The sequence below is a fragment of the Candoia aspera genome, chromosome 4 (assembly GCF_035149785.1).
Source record: "Candoia aspera isolate rCanAsp1 chromosome 4, rCanAsp1.hap2, whole genome shotgun sequence".
NCBI lineage: Eukaryota > Metazoa > Chordata > Lepidosauria > Squamata > Boidae > Candoia > Candoia aspera.
Genome location: NC_086156.1, coordinates 83,952,092 through 83,968,017, shown reverse-complemented (window position 1 = coordinate 83,968,017; position 15,926 = coordinate 83,952,092). Strand labels below are relative to the sequence as shown.

Below are 15,926 nucleotides of genomic sequence, written 5' to 3'. Positions count from 1 at the left end.
CGATGCCAGAGTTCCCATCACTAACATCCTGGTCCCAACGCCTGGGGGAAGAGAAAGATCTTCATGGCCTTTCAGAAGGCCAGTAAGAGTTGGGGCCATCCAAATTTTGTGGTGGTAAAGGTGTGTGTGAAGCTGTTCCACATGGCAGGCACCATGACAGAAAAAGCATGCCCACCAGAAAGGTGCTCTGAAGGTACCAGGAACGTGCCCACTCTGTCAGATCCCATGCCATAGAAGGCTTTAAGGTGGCAATCAGCACCCTGAATTGTACCCAGAAGCTTACTGGGAGCCAGTGCAGCTCATGTAGCAGCAGTGCTACATGGGCGTACCACTGTGTGCCCAAAACTGCATGTGCTGCTGCATTCTGAACAAGCTGCAGCTTCCCAATGCTCTTCAAGGGCAGCCCCATGTAGAGTATGTTGTAATAATCAACTTTTCCAAAGGCCAGACCCATTTCCTTTTTTTTGCAATAATACGAAACTTACATTCCTTGCTGTAAATAAGCATGTTCTTTGCCAGGGCAGCGATGCAACAACAGGCACACTTTCTTGCAATTCACAAACCCGGTTAATTTAATTATAGTATGTAAGCAAACACAACAGTTGTGTCACATATCACACTATGCCATACTTCATGGTTTACAACCCAATGACTGGGTCAAAACAACACACATTAGGTTCAGTGCACTGTGTTAATCGAACAACAGTTAGCTACCATCAATATGTTTGTACAGTACCATGATTCTGGTACATGAGCATAATGATAGGCAACCTATTTCTTACCTATATCTATTGCTATCAGATTGTATCAGAGGAGAAAAAAGATTATACCTATGCAATGTAGTGGGCAACCAGATGGCCTATAAATGTTTTTTAAAGCTTCCATAATCCTTCAACATCAGTCTTTTTGGATGAATTTTATAGAAATCATCACTTCCCAAATCCAAACAACAACAGGTTTGGCATAATTACCATACATGCAATTCAGGTAATTTACAAAAATTATATTGTCTTTCATTCAATTGGTATTACATGTCCACTACAAAAGTAGAACACACTAGGTATATATCTACAAATATCTCCTAAACATTAATAACTCTTCCCAGACCTGGCAAAGCTAGTGATATTTTTACAAAATTTTAAGCCACAATAAGTTTGCTAGCCTTTAAGTTACCATTATGCTCGTTCTTGTAGTGATGACTTCCAAAAAAATTCCCATACAATTTGTATGCTGTTCAATAGAAAATAATTAGAAATAAATTTGTTACAAAACCCCGGTTTTATAGCTCATTAAAATGTTCGGCATGTTAAAAAATGCAGTTCCATTCTAAACAGATTTAATTTACAGGCAAACCCAACTGAGTTCTAGCAGACATGCAAATGAAATTATAATGAGCCAAGAACCAACCTATTGCCCATTCAATCTTGTCTACCATATTTTGAATCATCCCAAATATTTTCCCTCGCCTCCAATCGTACCAGCGTGCGGGTTGGACTTTTGTATCACTCTCTTCCCCAATGGGAAACTGAGAAAGAGGAGCGGGGTGGGATTTCGGGGACGCCGATTCAGAATCCCAACCAATCAGTGTCTCCCTCAACATCCACTCCCAAGGCATGCAGCCAAGTATGGGTTCAGGAGAAACGGAGGAGGAGGGGGGAGAAAAACGCGCCAGTAGGAAATGATAAGGAAATCAACCAATGACGGTTCAGATGCGAGCCAATTAGGAGCGAAAGGAGGTGGGCTACAACAGTCATCGAACGGGTGGAGGGAAACAAATAACCGTTGAGGGAAGGGGCTGCGCTTGACTGATGGCGAAGGTGGCCATTAAAGATGCGGCGGGAGGCAGCAATAGCCAATCATATCGCGAGATGAAACAGGGGCTTGAAGGCCTACGTTTTTAACTGGTTTTCGAGCCTGACGGTCTAAGCAGGTAAAAAGAGAAGAGAGGGAAAGGAGGTTGGTTCGGTCCGCACTTGCTCACCTTTCTGCGCGACATCCTCGATGGAGGAGGCGGCGGCGGAGGCAGCGAAGGTGGCTGCGCCCCGGCCGCCGTGTTGGCTACGGATGTATCCGTGGTGACTGGCGTGTCTCCGGTTCTCCAGCGCTAGTCGCGCCGCTTTATTTTCCCTTTGCTGTAAGATGTTACCGTTCAGCCGACTCCCTTCACTCTTCCGCCGGGACACACGACAGGGATACACACACCCCCGTCTTGCCTGTCACGTGATGCAGATAACTCTCACCTCACGCCAACGGCGCTCCGCCATCTTGGAATCGGGTCGAGCGCCTCGCGAATCTCTAGCGGGTGAAGTGTAGCAGCCATTTTGACTGTGGGCTGCAGCCCTATCTCTCAGTAGAGAAGGCTGCCATTTTTTTGGAGGGCAAATGATATTCTGCAATAGGAATCGCTAGTGTAGCGCGACTACAGTCGTAACGGGATTCTCATTGACGTCTTGATTCACCATCTTCGTTTTGGGACACAGCTGGCTTTTGTAATCAAAAAGGCATTCTATATCTGGGCGAGAGAGACGGTCGCAATCTCCCAGTTTGTACTGAAAGGGTACATTATTATCTTCTTCTAATAGGAAAAATAGTTCAGTTAGTTGAATCATTTATGAACCAAAGCTACGTGCAGATAATAGGTCAGATCAATTAAGAACAATTTATTTCTGATTAGAAAGATTGCCTTGAGTAGCTGAATAACATTACTTTTTTAAAAAGTGATAGGTACTTAAAGAACTGCCAGTGGAATTTGCTTCTCTGAAAAAGCATTGCTCTTTGCTTTCTCTTAATATCTTCACTTTATATTGCCTTATAGATGGTTAAATATATAGCAATGGATAAAAATATCCCCACCTCCCCAAGTATTTTTTTCTTATGAAGGTTAATAAATGTATGGCATCATCCAACTATTGTCTGACAGCATCATCTGTATATTTATTATTTTCTGTTGTTTATTCGTTTAGTCGCTTCCGACTCTTCGTGACTTCGTGGACCAGCCCACGCCAGAGCTTCCTGTCGGTCGTCAACACCCCCAGCTCCCCCAGGGACGAGTCCGTCACCTCTAGAATATCATCCATCCATCCATCTTGCCCTTGGTCGGCCCCTCTTCCTTTTGCCTTCCACTCTCCCTAGCATCAGCATCTTCTCCAGGGTTATTTTCTATCCTGCCTTTATTATTTTTATAAATAACTCAAGGCAGCGAACATACCAAATACTTCTTCCTCCTCCTATTTTCCCTGCAACAACAACCCTGTGAGGTGGGTTGGGCTGAGAGAGAGAGACTGGCCAAGGTCACCCAGCCGGCTTTCAGGCCTAAAGAGGGACTCTCGGTCTCCTGGTTTCTAGCCCATTGTCTTAACCACTAGACCAAACTGGCTCTGAGTTTGATGCTTATTTGATGCTTATCAAAGAACCAATTTAACAAATTGGTATCTATGCATGTTTCCCAGACAAAAAGTTTTGCTATGTTTGGTGGTATTTATTTTGAGATAAGAAATCATATGGATTAATTTTATGCAGACTAATCTAGATGCAGCTATATTTTTAGTACATTTTTACTTATACTCCAGAAAGCTAACCCTGAATGAATTTGGGATTTGCATTCATTCATGTTTGGTTAGAAGTAACTCTATTAACTATAGCACAGTGGCTTTTCCTTCTACATAATCATATATTCAGGACGAAAAAGTCTTAAAATCAGATTGCAATTCTACTGGTTTCAGATCTGCATCCTCATATTTGACTGAAGTTATTTGAGGTTTTCTTTCAAGTCTTTTATTTTGCAATTCCTAATACTTCATAATACTCTTGCATCATCCCTATTGAGCTGAACAATCTTGATAGCTTTTAGCAGCATTTCTATCCTATTATTTTGTTTTAGGTTCAAAGAATCCAGATAGTCAAACTTTCAGGAAAGAACTGAAACACACAAAATAAGCTTTGGGCTATGCTAATGGACATAATTTTTACAACTTGTATAAGGTTCATGTAGTTCAAAATGTCAAACAGGATGTATTAAAAACAAATCTAGGCATCTCTCTTTTTGGTCCCATGAGTACTTCTCAGATTTTTAAAAAAAATATGCCAAAAAGATATTAGAATGAGAACAATAGCAGCCTTGGATTGGTAAAAACAATTTATTATTTTTTAAAGAAATGCGTTGTCCCACTAGCTGCTGCTATTATTATTATTTTCAGCATACTGGAAGCCTTTGACAATTTCCTAAAATGTGGGACATTCCACCAGCATCTACAGTGATGAATTAAACTGATTTCAGATGTTTCATAAACCCAATATATATGTTCTATTGTAAGCACACATTTCTGAATGTACAGCAATCAAGAATATTTAAATCCTAACCTTGAAATGTAGTAAGTTTTTCTTGCACATCAAGTCTAAGAATCTTGTGACAAAGTTGGTGGTGGTTCATCTACTTTATTGGTAGACTTTTTAATTTAAAATTTAGGATATCACCATCACGTAGCTACTCCTAATGAATTTCACATTATTTGAAGTCTTGTTTAGGATATGCTTTTTCAATCTTAACAGGGTTTGCTCAAAAGTAAACTAAAGGCTCAAATCTTGTTTAGTCTGATTTAGCTGGGTGGGACACTCAAAATTGTTTGATACCAGAGGTACAATTGCTTCTCCTTGTTCAATCATAATTTTAACCTCTTGCACTGAACCACAGAGGCGGATGAAAAAGTGTGCTGTACGAAAGATAATGTCAGCATCTGAGGGAAACTCAGAATGTGATGGACTTCAGCTCTTAATCTTGAGACTATATTCTACTATTCAAAATGTAACAATGACTAAGATTCAATACCATTATACACATACAAAAGTCACTGAATATAATTATAATGTGTCTTGGATTACTTGCATACAGCATCAGTATCCAACTGTATAAAACAACTACATTAGACATTTCCCATAGCACCTCCCATTCAATACTATTCTGTACATACACTCTCATAAACTTACTGCACAGAATTTCCTAACAATGAACAGATATTATGAGTTAATTATGGCCATTAGCTATAGCCTCAGATTTTTTAAATATAATTTGATTAAAAGTATTAAAAACAAAATTAATATAAACTAACAGTAAGAAGGAAAAAAGAAAATGGAAGAAATAAAAGAAAGCTAAAGTGCAGAAAGAAAAAAAGGAAAAAAAGGTAGAAGAAAAATAGAAAATAGAAAAAAAAGATAAAGTGGCTTCCAATCTTCTTTACAGCATTTATAAGTACAATTGTAGATTTACCTTTCTTTAAAGTTACATCATGACTCTCTTCTTTCTATAATCTATCCTATCTAACTAAAACCATAGATCATAAGTTCATTTTTTTTCTGTTTTACGCAAATGTCCATAAGGGGTTTCAAGTCAGCAATAAAGGTACATATTGTCTTTTCTCTATTCAAACAGGTCATTCCAGGGAAGAAATGGCCAACTGAAGACAGCTTGGCTAAAAGTAGAGCCGACGACCATGGTGGAATGAAGAGCAGGCAAGTAGACCAGCTCTTCGTAATTCCTCTTCGGGCAAGAAGAGGACTTGAGATCACCCACAGATGCTCCAGACAGTTGCTTCTTGTGAGGAGACAGCAAGACAACAGTCTCTGGTGGGTTTAGAGCTCTGGGAGACGAGGTAATAGCCATCTTGCTGAAACTGCAGTGGGTGCCTTTAGGGACATTGGTTTGAAATACTTCCTTTTCTAATCACTTTCAGAAATTGCTTGTTAACTGCTTTTCAGCTATGAGGAACCTTTGGATCGACAAGTCTGAAAACACCAGGTGAGTTTCCTTCAATCCTTAGTGACAGAAGTTTTAAATAGAAGTTTAAGGACTTAAAAGAAGTGGGGAGGGAGGAATATACAGCAAAAGGTTGATAAGAACTTTGATTTTGGAAAGTTACAAGCACACTACAGGTCCAGATAGATTTGAAATAAGATTTTGGAATTAATTATAAGAATCCTTCCCATGGGAAAATGCTTTTGTTTTGAATTCTTTAAAAAAATGATAGGATGAGATTTTGAAGGTTGGACACTAGAGGGAACCAGAAGGAACTAAAGATTACAAGTAAAGGAGAAGAACCCTTAAATTTGACTTACTAATACAGAATGTGGCATATACCAACGTTACATCATTTTATAAAAGTTCTCTTTAAGATATAGTGTAAATTTCAATCCTTTCAACCACATATTTTCCCATTATTTCATCTGTATATTATAACCAAAAATTGTATCCCACTTTATCATATATTCTTGCGCTTGTTTTTCTTCTGTTTCAAATTTCTTTGCCCATTTTTAAAAAAAATACTTCCAAGAGTTCAGAGGAAGAATATACACAATTGGAAAGGTCATAGTTTTAAACAGGTTTTTTTGTTAAATTTAAACATGAATAAAAAATATATTCACAAATTGTACTAAGCCAAAAATCGTATTTGCACAACACACTAAACTATACCCAGCCATGGGTTAAAGTGTCGTTAATAAGCTTTAACCACAATTTTATATACAAAGGTTGTTATACGAACCATAGCATTGCTTGTCCTCTGAATTTGAAGTAATTTCCTTCCATTTCTGCTTTCTGATAGAGATAGGAAGCTAGAGTGTGATTATATTTTGCAGCAGATCCAGCTGCAGCATCACTTTGCCCCCTTTTCTACATCTGCCTTAAATGATGATTAGGTTGGATAGCTCATTGGATTGCTTCCTGAAAAAGTAAAAATAAACCTGAATGTAATTGAATATATACTGGACTTTTAAAAAAGAAGAGGAGAAGAAAGAAAAATAGTTATCAATATACTTGTGGCCACGATAAGTAAAATTCCATAGCAGAAAAGGAAAATGGGAAAAGTAGTCAAGATTAGTGTGTGTTCTCCTCACAAAAAAAGAGATACTAAAAACACAGTTCCAATAACAACAACAACGAGGACAGCAGGAGAAGACAATGTGGCTACTTAAAAAGCTTACCAAATATCTGAAAATAATAATGCATGTACTGGAGGTGGAAAGGGGGACATACCAAGGTATAATGTAGACAGCCTGGAAAAATAGTGTGTCAGGAAAGCTAGAGTTCAGAATAAAAATAGAGTTCAGAAGGATGATAAGAACAACAAACATCTTTAAATATAACCAAATCAGAAGAAAAAAATGTACCAGCTGCTCAGTGAAGACAACAAAGTAAAGAATGAAGACACAAGATTGGAGGCTGAGATTAGTAGAAACAAACACAGGGAATATTTATTGATTTATTTGAAAGAAGTTAAATCTCCAGGGATGGATGAATTGCATGCTGAGGTACTGGAGGAATTAGCTGATGGTCTGATTATTTATTTATTTATTTATTTATTTATTTATCCAATTTGTCCCCGCCCATCTCCTCCCATGGGGGGAGGTACAATTCAATCAGTCTTACATCAATATCTGGGAAGATTTGGGAAAAGATGATGTGTGAGCATCTTAAAAACAGAGGTAATCATCAGAAGTCAGCATCACTTTGTCAAAGTTTTGGCAGAATAACTTTATCTCATTCTTTTATGGGGTAACTTCCTTAGCAGATCAGGTTTAGAAGTATTATATCTTAATTTCAGCAATGCATTAGATAAAGTACTGCATGACATTTCTGATTAGTGAATCAGATAAGTGTGGGCTGAATGCCACCAGAGTAAAGTGAACACATATGTAGCTAGCTCAAAAATCAAACTAAAAAGTGCTTATCAAAGTGGAGTGAGATAATTGAGTGGGGTGTCACAAGGTTCAGACCTGAGCTCTTTGTTGTTTTTCTTAAGTGATTTGGATGAAGAGGTGGAGAGAGTATTTGTCAAATTTTCAGATTAAACTAAATTGGATGGGCACCTCAAGGAATAAGAGAAACTGGAATAAGTTCAGAGAAGGGTAAAAGGACCTATAAAGAGAGATTGAACCTTCTGGGTATGTTTAGCCATGAGAAAAAAATTACTAAGGCGGAGACAACACTCTTCAAATACCTAAAAAGATGGCACATAGAAGATCAAGACCTGTTCTCTAATGTTTCAGAGAACAAAGCATAGAAAAACAGATTTAAATTACATAAGGGGGATTCCAGCTGAATGTTAAGAACTTAACATTAAGAGCAATTTGACTGTGGAACCAATTATCCAGAATGGTAGGTGTTCAAGCAGAACCTGAAAAGCCATCTGTTGGGGATGTTTTAATTTGAATTTCTACACCAAACAGTGGGTTAGACTCAATAGCCTAAATAACCTTTCAACTCTCTTTTTCTCTTTAGTGAAAAGAAACCAACATGGCTTCTTTAAAAGCCAAGTCATGTTTTATTAATATTCTAGATATCAGGCTTCTCTCAGCTGGCAAGACGAAATAGTGAAATAATGTATTTCCCAGGGCTGAAGGCTCAGATCAGCATTTCTCGCACCTCTTTCTCCTGCCTACTTTGGGTAAAGCAGTGGTTCTTAGATTAGGGTTAATTACCCCCAAGGAGGTAATTTGGGCTTATCCTGGGAGTAATGGAGCAATTTGTAATTGTTTGCTTGTGAGTTGAGGATTCAGTTTTGGACTGCAGCTGCTAAGATGCTTGTGTAAAACAACAGAATTTGATTTTTTTTGTGTAGTAATGACATTATACAAGACCAGGAAAGGGGGTCATTATGTTAAACGCTTTAAGAACTACTGATGTAAAGGCTGAGAAGAAATTTCTTTTGGCCAGGAGATAGTTTCTATTGATTCCTTTTTTGGATGGAATGGCCTGATCTAGTATCAGGTTCTTTACTTTTGATTGTATGAGAACTAACTTGCACACTACTTCCCCCTTCAAGATTTTTTATCCCTCATGCCTGGAGGAGCCTGGTGCTTCTTTCCCCTCCCTTCTTGGTAGCTGACCCAGGATCCAGGGAGGGTAGGTAGGAGACTTCATTGCAACCTGAGGGACAGACACAGAAACAATGTAAATTTCAAATACCTGTTCACTCTCTCCCACACACAACACATCCAGAAGCCTGTCCTGCAGCAGCACTCTGGGGTGAGTCAGATCCCTTGTAAGTAGCCAATCCGCTACCACCCTGCTCTGGTTCAAACCAGCAACCTCCCACTCAGGGTCTGAGAAGGCTACAGCTTGGGAGGATCGGAGAGTCAAATAAAAGGATTGGGTTTATATGGCTATTGCAAAAGTAATTGGCAAAGAAGCTGTGAATATTTTCAGGTATCCCCTGCTTTCAGCCTTTCCAATGACTCAGGTGTTCTAATTTGCCCCATCTGCACAGCAAATTCAAAATAGATTCCATCTTGAATTCTTCTTTCCCCACAACCGAGACTAGAGGGGAAGATGGGACAGCAGAGTATAGGGGACATGAGGGGAGGGTGGAGCTGTTCAAGAACTAGATTGGAATGATGGAAAACAGGTGGATGTTCACTGCCACTTTCAAGCCTCTAGCAGAGCACAATTGGGGAAGCAAGATTCAGATGAACTTTGTTTGATTAGGTTTTATGTAAAAACAAAACATTAGGATGCAAAATCTTGGAAACTGAATAAGCAAACCTCCTGTCCTTATTTATGAATAAATTCATTAAGGCACAGTCTCTTTGAAGTGTCTGTACCTCTTTTCCCCAGACTAACTGCCCTTTCTCCAGGTAAGCCTTACACTGAAAAATCCACATGCTCTTTTTTAATGAAGTTTGGCATACTCCCTTTTGTTCTCCACCTCAGCAAGTTCTACTTACAGTAACTGGATGTTGCAGGGAAGACCAACTGGATTGATCTAAGGCAGTGTTCCTCAAGCTTGGGAACTTTAAGATATGTGGACTTCAACTCCCAGAATTGAATTCTGGGAGTTGAAGTCCACACATCTCAAAGTTCCCAAGGTTGAGAAACACTGATCTAAGGTGATATAGGGACAGACCAATAAATTTTACATCCAATCTCTTGAAGGGATTGTGGAGGGTAGAAACTGGGAGAGGGAGGGGTGATTGCTGCAGATGATGATCAGCAGTGTGGTTGTAGGAATCCCTGGCAAGATCCAGCTGTTCCTTGAGGAACTGGTATGCTGCCTGAAGTTTCTGTAGAAAGTATGAGTCCTCAGGGATGGGGAAAGATTAGGCAGAGTTTGGCAACAGGTGTGGATGGTAATGATATCTTAAAAAGTGACAAGCAAGTAGAAGAATGAACAGAATTGCTATATGCAATCTTGACCATATGCAATAAATCAAGTTAGTTGTTTTGGTTCATATAATAATGAAGATGCTGTTTCATAGTAACATTTGTCATCTCCATTTTACCACTGGATTGTGGGAGATATGCTGAGGAAAAATGGAGTATAACATGGGGGGGGGGGGAAAGCTCCCTGAAACCAGAGCCTGAGCTGTGTGCCTTTATTCAGGATAAGATGACTGGGCATGCTTTGATGGCAGAAAATGTGGTTGATGAACAACCAAGCAGTCTCAAGTGCAGAGGGATGAAATGAGCCATGTATAGAGAAAAGAGCAATGACCACCAATATAGTATCCAGACAGTTGATAGGTGGTAGGTGCAAGGAAATAGTGTCCTAAGACCCCTGCAAGGAAAGGAAGGCGTGCAATAGCCTTGTCGGTTGGACAGCATGCCAGCAGGCATGACAAGAGATATAGGTCTTCACATCTGCCAGACAGGAGGCTACCTGAGGTCTCAAAGCAGGAGGTGAGTAGGCTTTAATGCCCTAAAATGGCCATTTGGCTTGCTGTCATGGTAGAGCTTCAATATCCCCTCTCTTAGGGAAGGAGGAATGTATAACCGGCCATTGTGGCCCAATCCCCATTGTTCCCAGAAAAAGGGAGAGGATGAATTGGGAGGTTTCGCTGAAGATCATGGATCTGAACCTGCATACAAGAATCCTGTTATTACTACATGCAAATTTGCTTAGTGAACTTAGAAATATTCTTCTGGCTCTTAGAGTATCATAAATTGAGTTCAGTGGTAGCAACATTTTCTAGTTGCAAGACAGAGGCAAAAGCCAAGTCGTAGGGAACAAAATATTCAGGCTTACATGAAAGAGCATTTCCTTGTTTGTGAGCTAGGAATGTAGGTAATGTGAAAAGGGGGGGAAGTTGTGCCCATATGATCTCATGTGTGAGTTCCCATGAAGTCAATACAGGATACTGTGATCAGTTTGTGTTTTGATGAAGTGTGAGATTCTTTCCAAGAGGTGGCATCAGTGTTGAAAAGCATATTTAATAACCAAGAGTTCCTTTTTAAAAACACCGTTGTAGGTAACAGCTGCCTAGAATAAAGAAAACAAGGCAAAAGATGTTCAAACTTTTGAGCCATCTGAAGAAGACATGTGGGTAGCTGGATCTTTGGAAAAAACCAATGTCATCTAAGGAGACAATTGAATAAGAATCTAAAATGTCATGAACAAATCATACTCATATAAATTTTGTAAAGATTGAAGTAACATTCACTAAGCCATAGGGCACTATTGTGTCCTGAAACTTGTTGAATACAGCTGCAGATTTCTTGATGTTCAAAAATAACATGAAGAGGGACTATACATTCAGAAATTGGCCCAGAGCACAGAAGTTTGCCATCCATAGTTTCTACCCTCATCAGTGGGTCCATTGTTTGAATAGGTAAGTCATATTTTTGTGCAATTGTAGAGTTTTTTAAATTGCCGTAGCTCTAGAATCTATCAGAGCTTGAAGGTGAATTACAGAACCAATTTGAGTGTGAAGAGTAACAGGCAGGATCAAATGTTGATGCTGAGCACAGAAGTCTGAACTGGATGCCCTCTCAGAGATCCTGGAAGGGGGGGTGATTTGTGGGCAGCTTTAGGGCAATGGAAGAAAGGGTAGAAATAACAACCAAGATATAGCAGGGAAGTCCATCAGTAGTTTATATCGGAAGGCAGTTATGCCTGGGCAGCAAGAAATCTAAGAAAAAATGGTTTGAGTGAGAGTCAGAAATTCCTTTTGCAATTCTGCAAGGTTCTGTATATATCCCAAATACCCTACCATTAAAACATCTTACTGAAGTCTGATTAATTCTTGCTTCCTTGATCTTGCCCAACTGTGTGGGCCTTGAGAGCTGAGTTGTTTCCTGACAAGCCAAGTTTAGATCATTCACAGCATATGCTTGCAAAATGCCTCATAGACTAATTTTATGCCATATCTCGGTCACTTTAAAGCACGGAAATGTAGCAGGGCAAACCTGTGCAAAATGTTCCGAAATGCCACAATATAAACAACAATCTTGTGTGCGTCAGAGTTGCTTTTCTGTAGCTGACAGTGTGTTTGCTGGTTCTCAGCTGCGTATGTTTGATATCCAAAGACTCTGCTTGAGTGAACAGAGGGAATGGATAGTGAGAGAGAGTTACACTGTCTCTCTTTCCCACCTATAATGTGCCTCAGTTTTTGAGTCTTCCATCTCTGTCACGCTGTGGTGGATTCTGCGGCATCTAGAGTGACTACGTGAATTAGCTCATCAGATAGGTCCTATTTAAGGCAGTCAGTGAAAACCACCTTGTTCTGGTCCACATCTTTGGCAAAGAGCTAAAGCCAGCCATATATACTCATGTGCTTGCCATATGACAATAGCTATTACCCATCTGGCTGGACCACTGAAGGCAGCTCTCAGTCTGATCATAAAAGTTATATAATTATCTAGAACATGATAGTGTTTTCCAGAATAGGGATTGTTCATTTGGTAGCTGCCCTGGTCAAAAGTCCATATCCTATCAGGAAACGATTTATAAGAAATTTCCCCTCACACTAACTAGTGGCCTTAAAGCTCTCTGGGCAGCCAAGGCAAGGAACTCAAGGAGTAGAGTAACGTAGTCACAGGAAACTGTTCAGTGTCTGGCTGCTGGAGCTATCCCATCTGTTTTGTCAGCTGGTTCATGATGTGAGTCAAGTGATCTGTCAGGACTGTAACCTGGTTCTGGTGCTGTATTATATGGGTCTAATACTGGAGCAAGGGGTTAGCAGCTTGTTCAGCAGTAACTGGCATGACAAGAGGCTCAGTTGCCATGGCTGGGGTCTAGAAAAGTCAAAATAAAATTGGTCTCCCGTGTAGTGGGAGTAAAGAGTTGTTGGAATTAACTGTTCAATTCCTGTCAGCTGGCAATGCAGAAAACGGCAAGAATATAGTTCCTAGGACATGAAGTCTCAGATGAGCACATTTATTGTAGGAAAATGACGACGATATCCCAACTGCGGTGCATCAGATGTAAGCTCTACTTATATTAGAAACTATGTTCATATTTCTTGTGCCTCTTCCTCCTACCTGCTGTTCATAAAGAGCTAGGAGTGATTCTAAGACTGGCTTTTGCCTTTTTTTGTGGTAGCTGCACACTGGGTTCACACTGTCACTGAGCTGCCATTGTGACTCCAATACTCCTTTCCTGATCAGTCACTGTCAGCTCAAATCCTATTACCTTATAAATGAAGTCTGATTTTTTTGTGTCAGCATGTATCTCTTTATACTTAACGACAGATTTATAAAGCCATGCATGTTGTGAAAATGTAACCAGATAATTTTTTCCCTCTCTTTCTTACTTTGTTAGAACTGACAAACCCACTGACGCCGGTTGTGCAGAGATACGCGGCAACTAGCCAATTAATGAAGGCACGTGCAGTGCCATCTTGTACCTCTTCCCTTCCCAAAATTGTACATGATTTGGAGGCTAAGGCCAGCATTTCTAGTTAACCCTAAGCAGAACTGAAAACCAATAGCTTGGTTTCAGATTCTGCTTAGCACTAACTAGAATCAGTGGCTGCTCCCAGATTTGTACGACATGACTAATTTTACATACAGTTATAACTTCTGTTCAAGGACTGCTCATAAAAAGGAAAGAGGAGGCAATATAGCACAATCCCCATTTTCATTCATTGGATTACTTCCCTCTTGCTGAGTATTTTTACAAACCAGGCCAGAACGCTGGACTAGATGAACTGGTGATCTGACTCTTCTTAAGTTGTATTTTTAAAACAAGAGAAGTCAGTGCACATGGGAGCATAGGCTATTATATGATTCTATTCAACCACTTTTGAGTTTTAAACCAATTACGTGTTCTTGAGAACCCAAGAAACACCCGTCTAACTATTGTTTTCACTACAATTTCATTGCAGAAGAATCACTCTTGTGACACAAGATTTACTGTAGGAAGCATTTGCAGTATGTAGGGGCCAAGGACAGTAATTTTCAGATCCAATTTAATCTTTGCTGTTGTCCCTGTTCCCTTTTAAAACATGTTTTTCTAGGAAAGTTACCCTAAAGAGTAGAACCTTGGAATTGAACTTTGGAAGAAAAGCATCTAATTGCAGTTTACTCCCTATTCCCAATTTATTCTAGGATACTTCATAACCTAGTAAAACTATAAAAATACAATATCTACCTAAAGAAGATGCTGAGATTGTAAGGCTATATTCACTTACCTAGCTGTAGATATTGCAATGTCTGCCATAAAATAGTTTAAAACAATATAGATTTTTGCATACTCAATTAGGTGTGTGTTGGAAGCAAAAGGCTTTAGTTCTCAGCATATTTGCAAGGAAATAAATGTTAGGACAAGAATTAAGGTATGTCTTTTTACTTAGTAGGAACAGTAAATAGTTGCAGACAGTGTACAAAGTCATGGTTTGCTTCACTAGTTTATTGAATAATATCATGATTGGCTATGTTCATGTAATACACTAAGCTACAAACCATGCTTGACAAACTTGTGGCTGAGTTCACATAATGCATTAAATTAAAATTACAGTAAGCAAGCCACATTTTGGGCCTTTCCTCACTGCTAAGCTGAACTGCTAATCATTCATCCTTGGCAGAAAACAATACCTGCGTTAAATTTACTATCCTCTTTACCAACTTTATCCGGCTTCTCTTGCAGCTCCAGCAGTCAGAAAAAGGAGACAAGGCTCATTTAATACCTTTAATACCAGTGCAGCTAAGGATGACCTAAGCCTGTCTCACTCATGCCCTGGAGGTGAGATGAAGAGAATATCCTAGAAATATGGCCAGAGAAAGAGAGATGCTGCCAGGGCACTTTTTTTCCTCCCATGCTTAAGTGCAAGTAGGGAAAGACCCTACAGCTTAGCATGTGTGAATCCAGACAAGCCATGAGTACGCAGGGCTGAACTCAGTTGTGGGTAAGTGTTTGTTGTTTGGCTGTTCATAAACTCACAGTAAAATGAAATTGGGGAATAAAATGGAGAGCTCTTCCTTGCTGTTTTGGGTGAGGGCCCTTTTTACTTTCTCCAGATATCTGGTGCTCTCTTCCCCCCTCCTTTATCTTTTTAAGGTTTCAGAGAGTCTGCTGTAACTTCTGTAGGAGATATGTTCACCACACCCACTTGTTTGCAGATGTACCAGACAGTAAAAGATAGACATGTGACTGAAGCAAAAAATGTCATTTTCTTTGTGAATTGGTCATTAACACAACACTGATCTTTGCCCCTTTCATTTGCTTCAGAAATTCTTATTTTTTTAAAAATAATAAATTTATTACATTTTTAAGCAAGAAGGATAAAAAACTAACAAACTAATAAAAATCAACCCAGAAATCCTTACTTTTTTTGAGTTATAGAGAATTTTTTGAAAGGTTAAACCAGCCTTTTCCAACATGAGGTTTATATTCCACTTGTCATTCAGGAGCTCAAGGTGGCAATGTATAGTGCTCCTTCCTATTTTCTCCTACAACAACAACCCTGTGAGGGAGGTTGGGCTGGGAGCTAGTGACTGGCCCAATATCATCTAGGAGCTTCCACTGCTGAGGATGGACTAAACCTGAGTCACCCTGTTCCTGCTCCAGTGTGTTAACCACTACCCCACATCATCCTTAGCCAGTTTATTAAGTTGGGGAAATTTGATTTAAGATAAGGAATTGCAAAGTCAAAGCACAACATTCAGAGGAATATTATTGCTTCATTGTACTTGTAAATAAAAAGGAAGTTCAGATGTTTAA

The 15,926-nt window shown here is 39.5% G+C and overlaps 1 protein-coding gene and 1 long non-coding RNA gene across 4 annotated transcripts in view; one reads left to right on the top strand and one right to left on the bottom strand.

Moving 5' to 3' along the window:
• Nucleotides 1–2,245, bottom strand: part of KAT7 (lysine acetyltransferase 7) — a 27,655-nt gene extending 25,410 nt beyond the window's left edge. Inside the window, exon 1 of the mRNA XM_063300853.1 lies at nt 1,982–2,245. Coding sequence (XP_063156923.1) covers nt 1,982–1,996 — 15 coding nt within the window. The 5' untranslated portion in view covers nt 1,997–2,245. The remainder of the gene's footprint in view (nt 1–1,981) is intronic.
• On the top strand, nt 1,781–15,926 carry LOC134495411 (uncharacterized). Of its 3 annotated transcripts, none has more exons than XR_010067814.1 (3): nt 1,781–1,930; nt 14,853–14,948; nt 15,264–15,926. It is a non-coding gene; the product is annotated as an uncharacterized LOC134495411 (long non-coding RNA). The 3 variants fall into 3 exon arrangements; XR_010067815.1 differs by lacking the exon at nt 1,781–1,930 and adding an exon at nt 5,612–5,645; XR_010067813.1 differs by lacking the exon at nt 1,781–1,930 and having other exon boundaries at nt 14,422–14,948.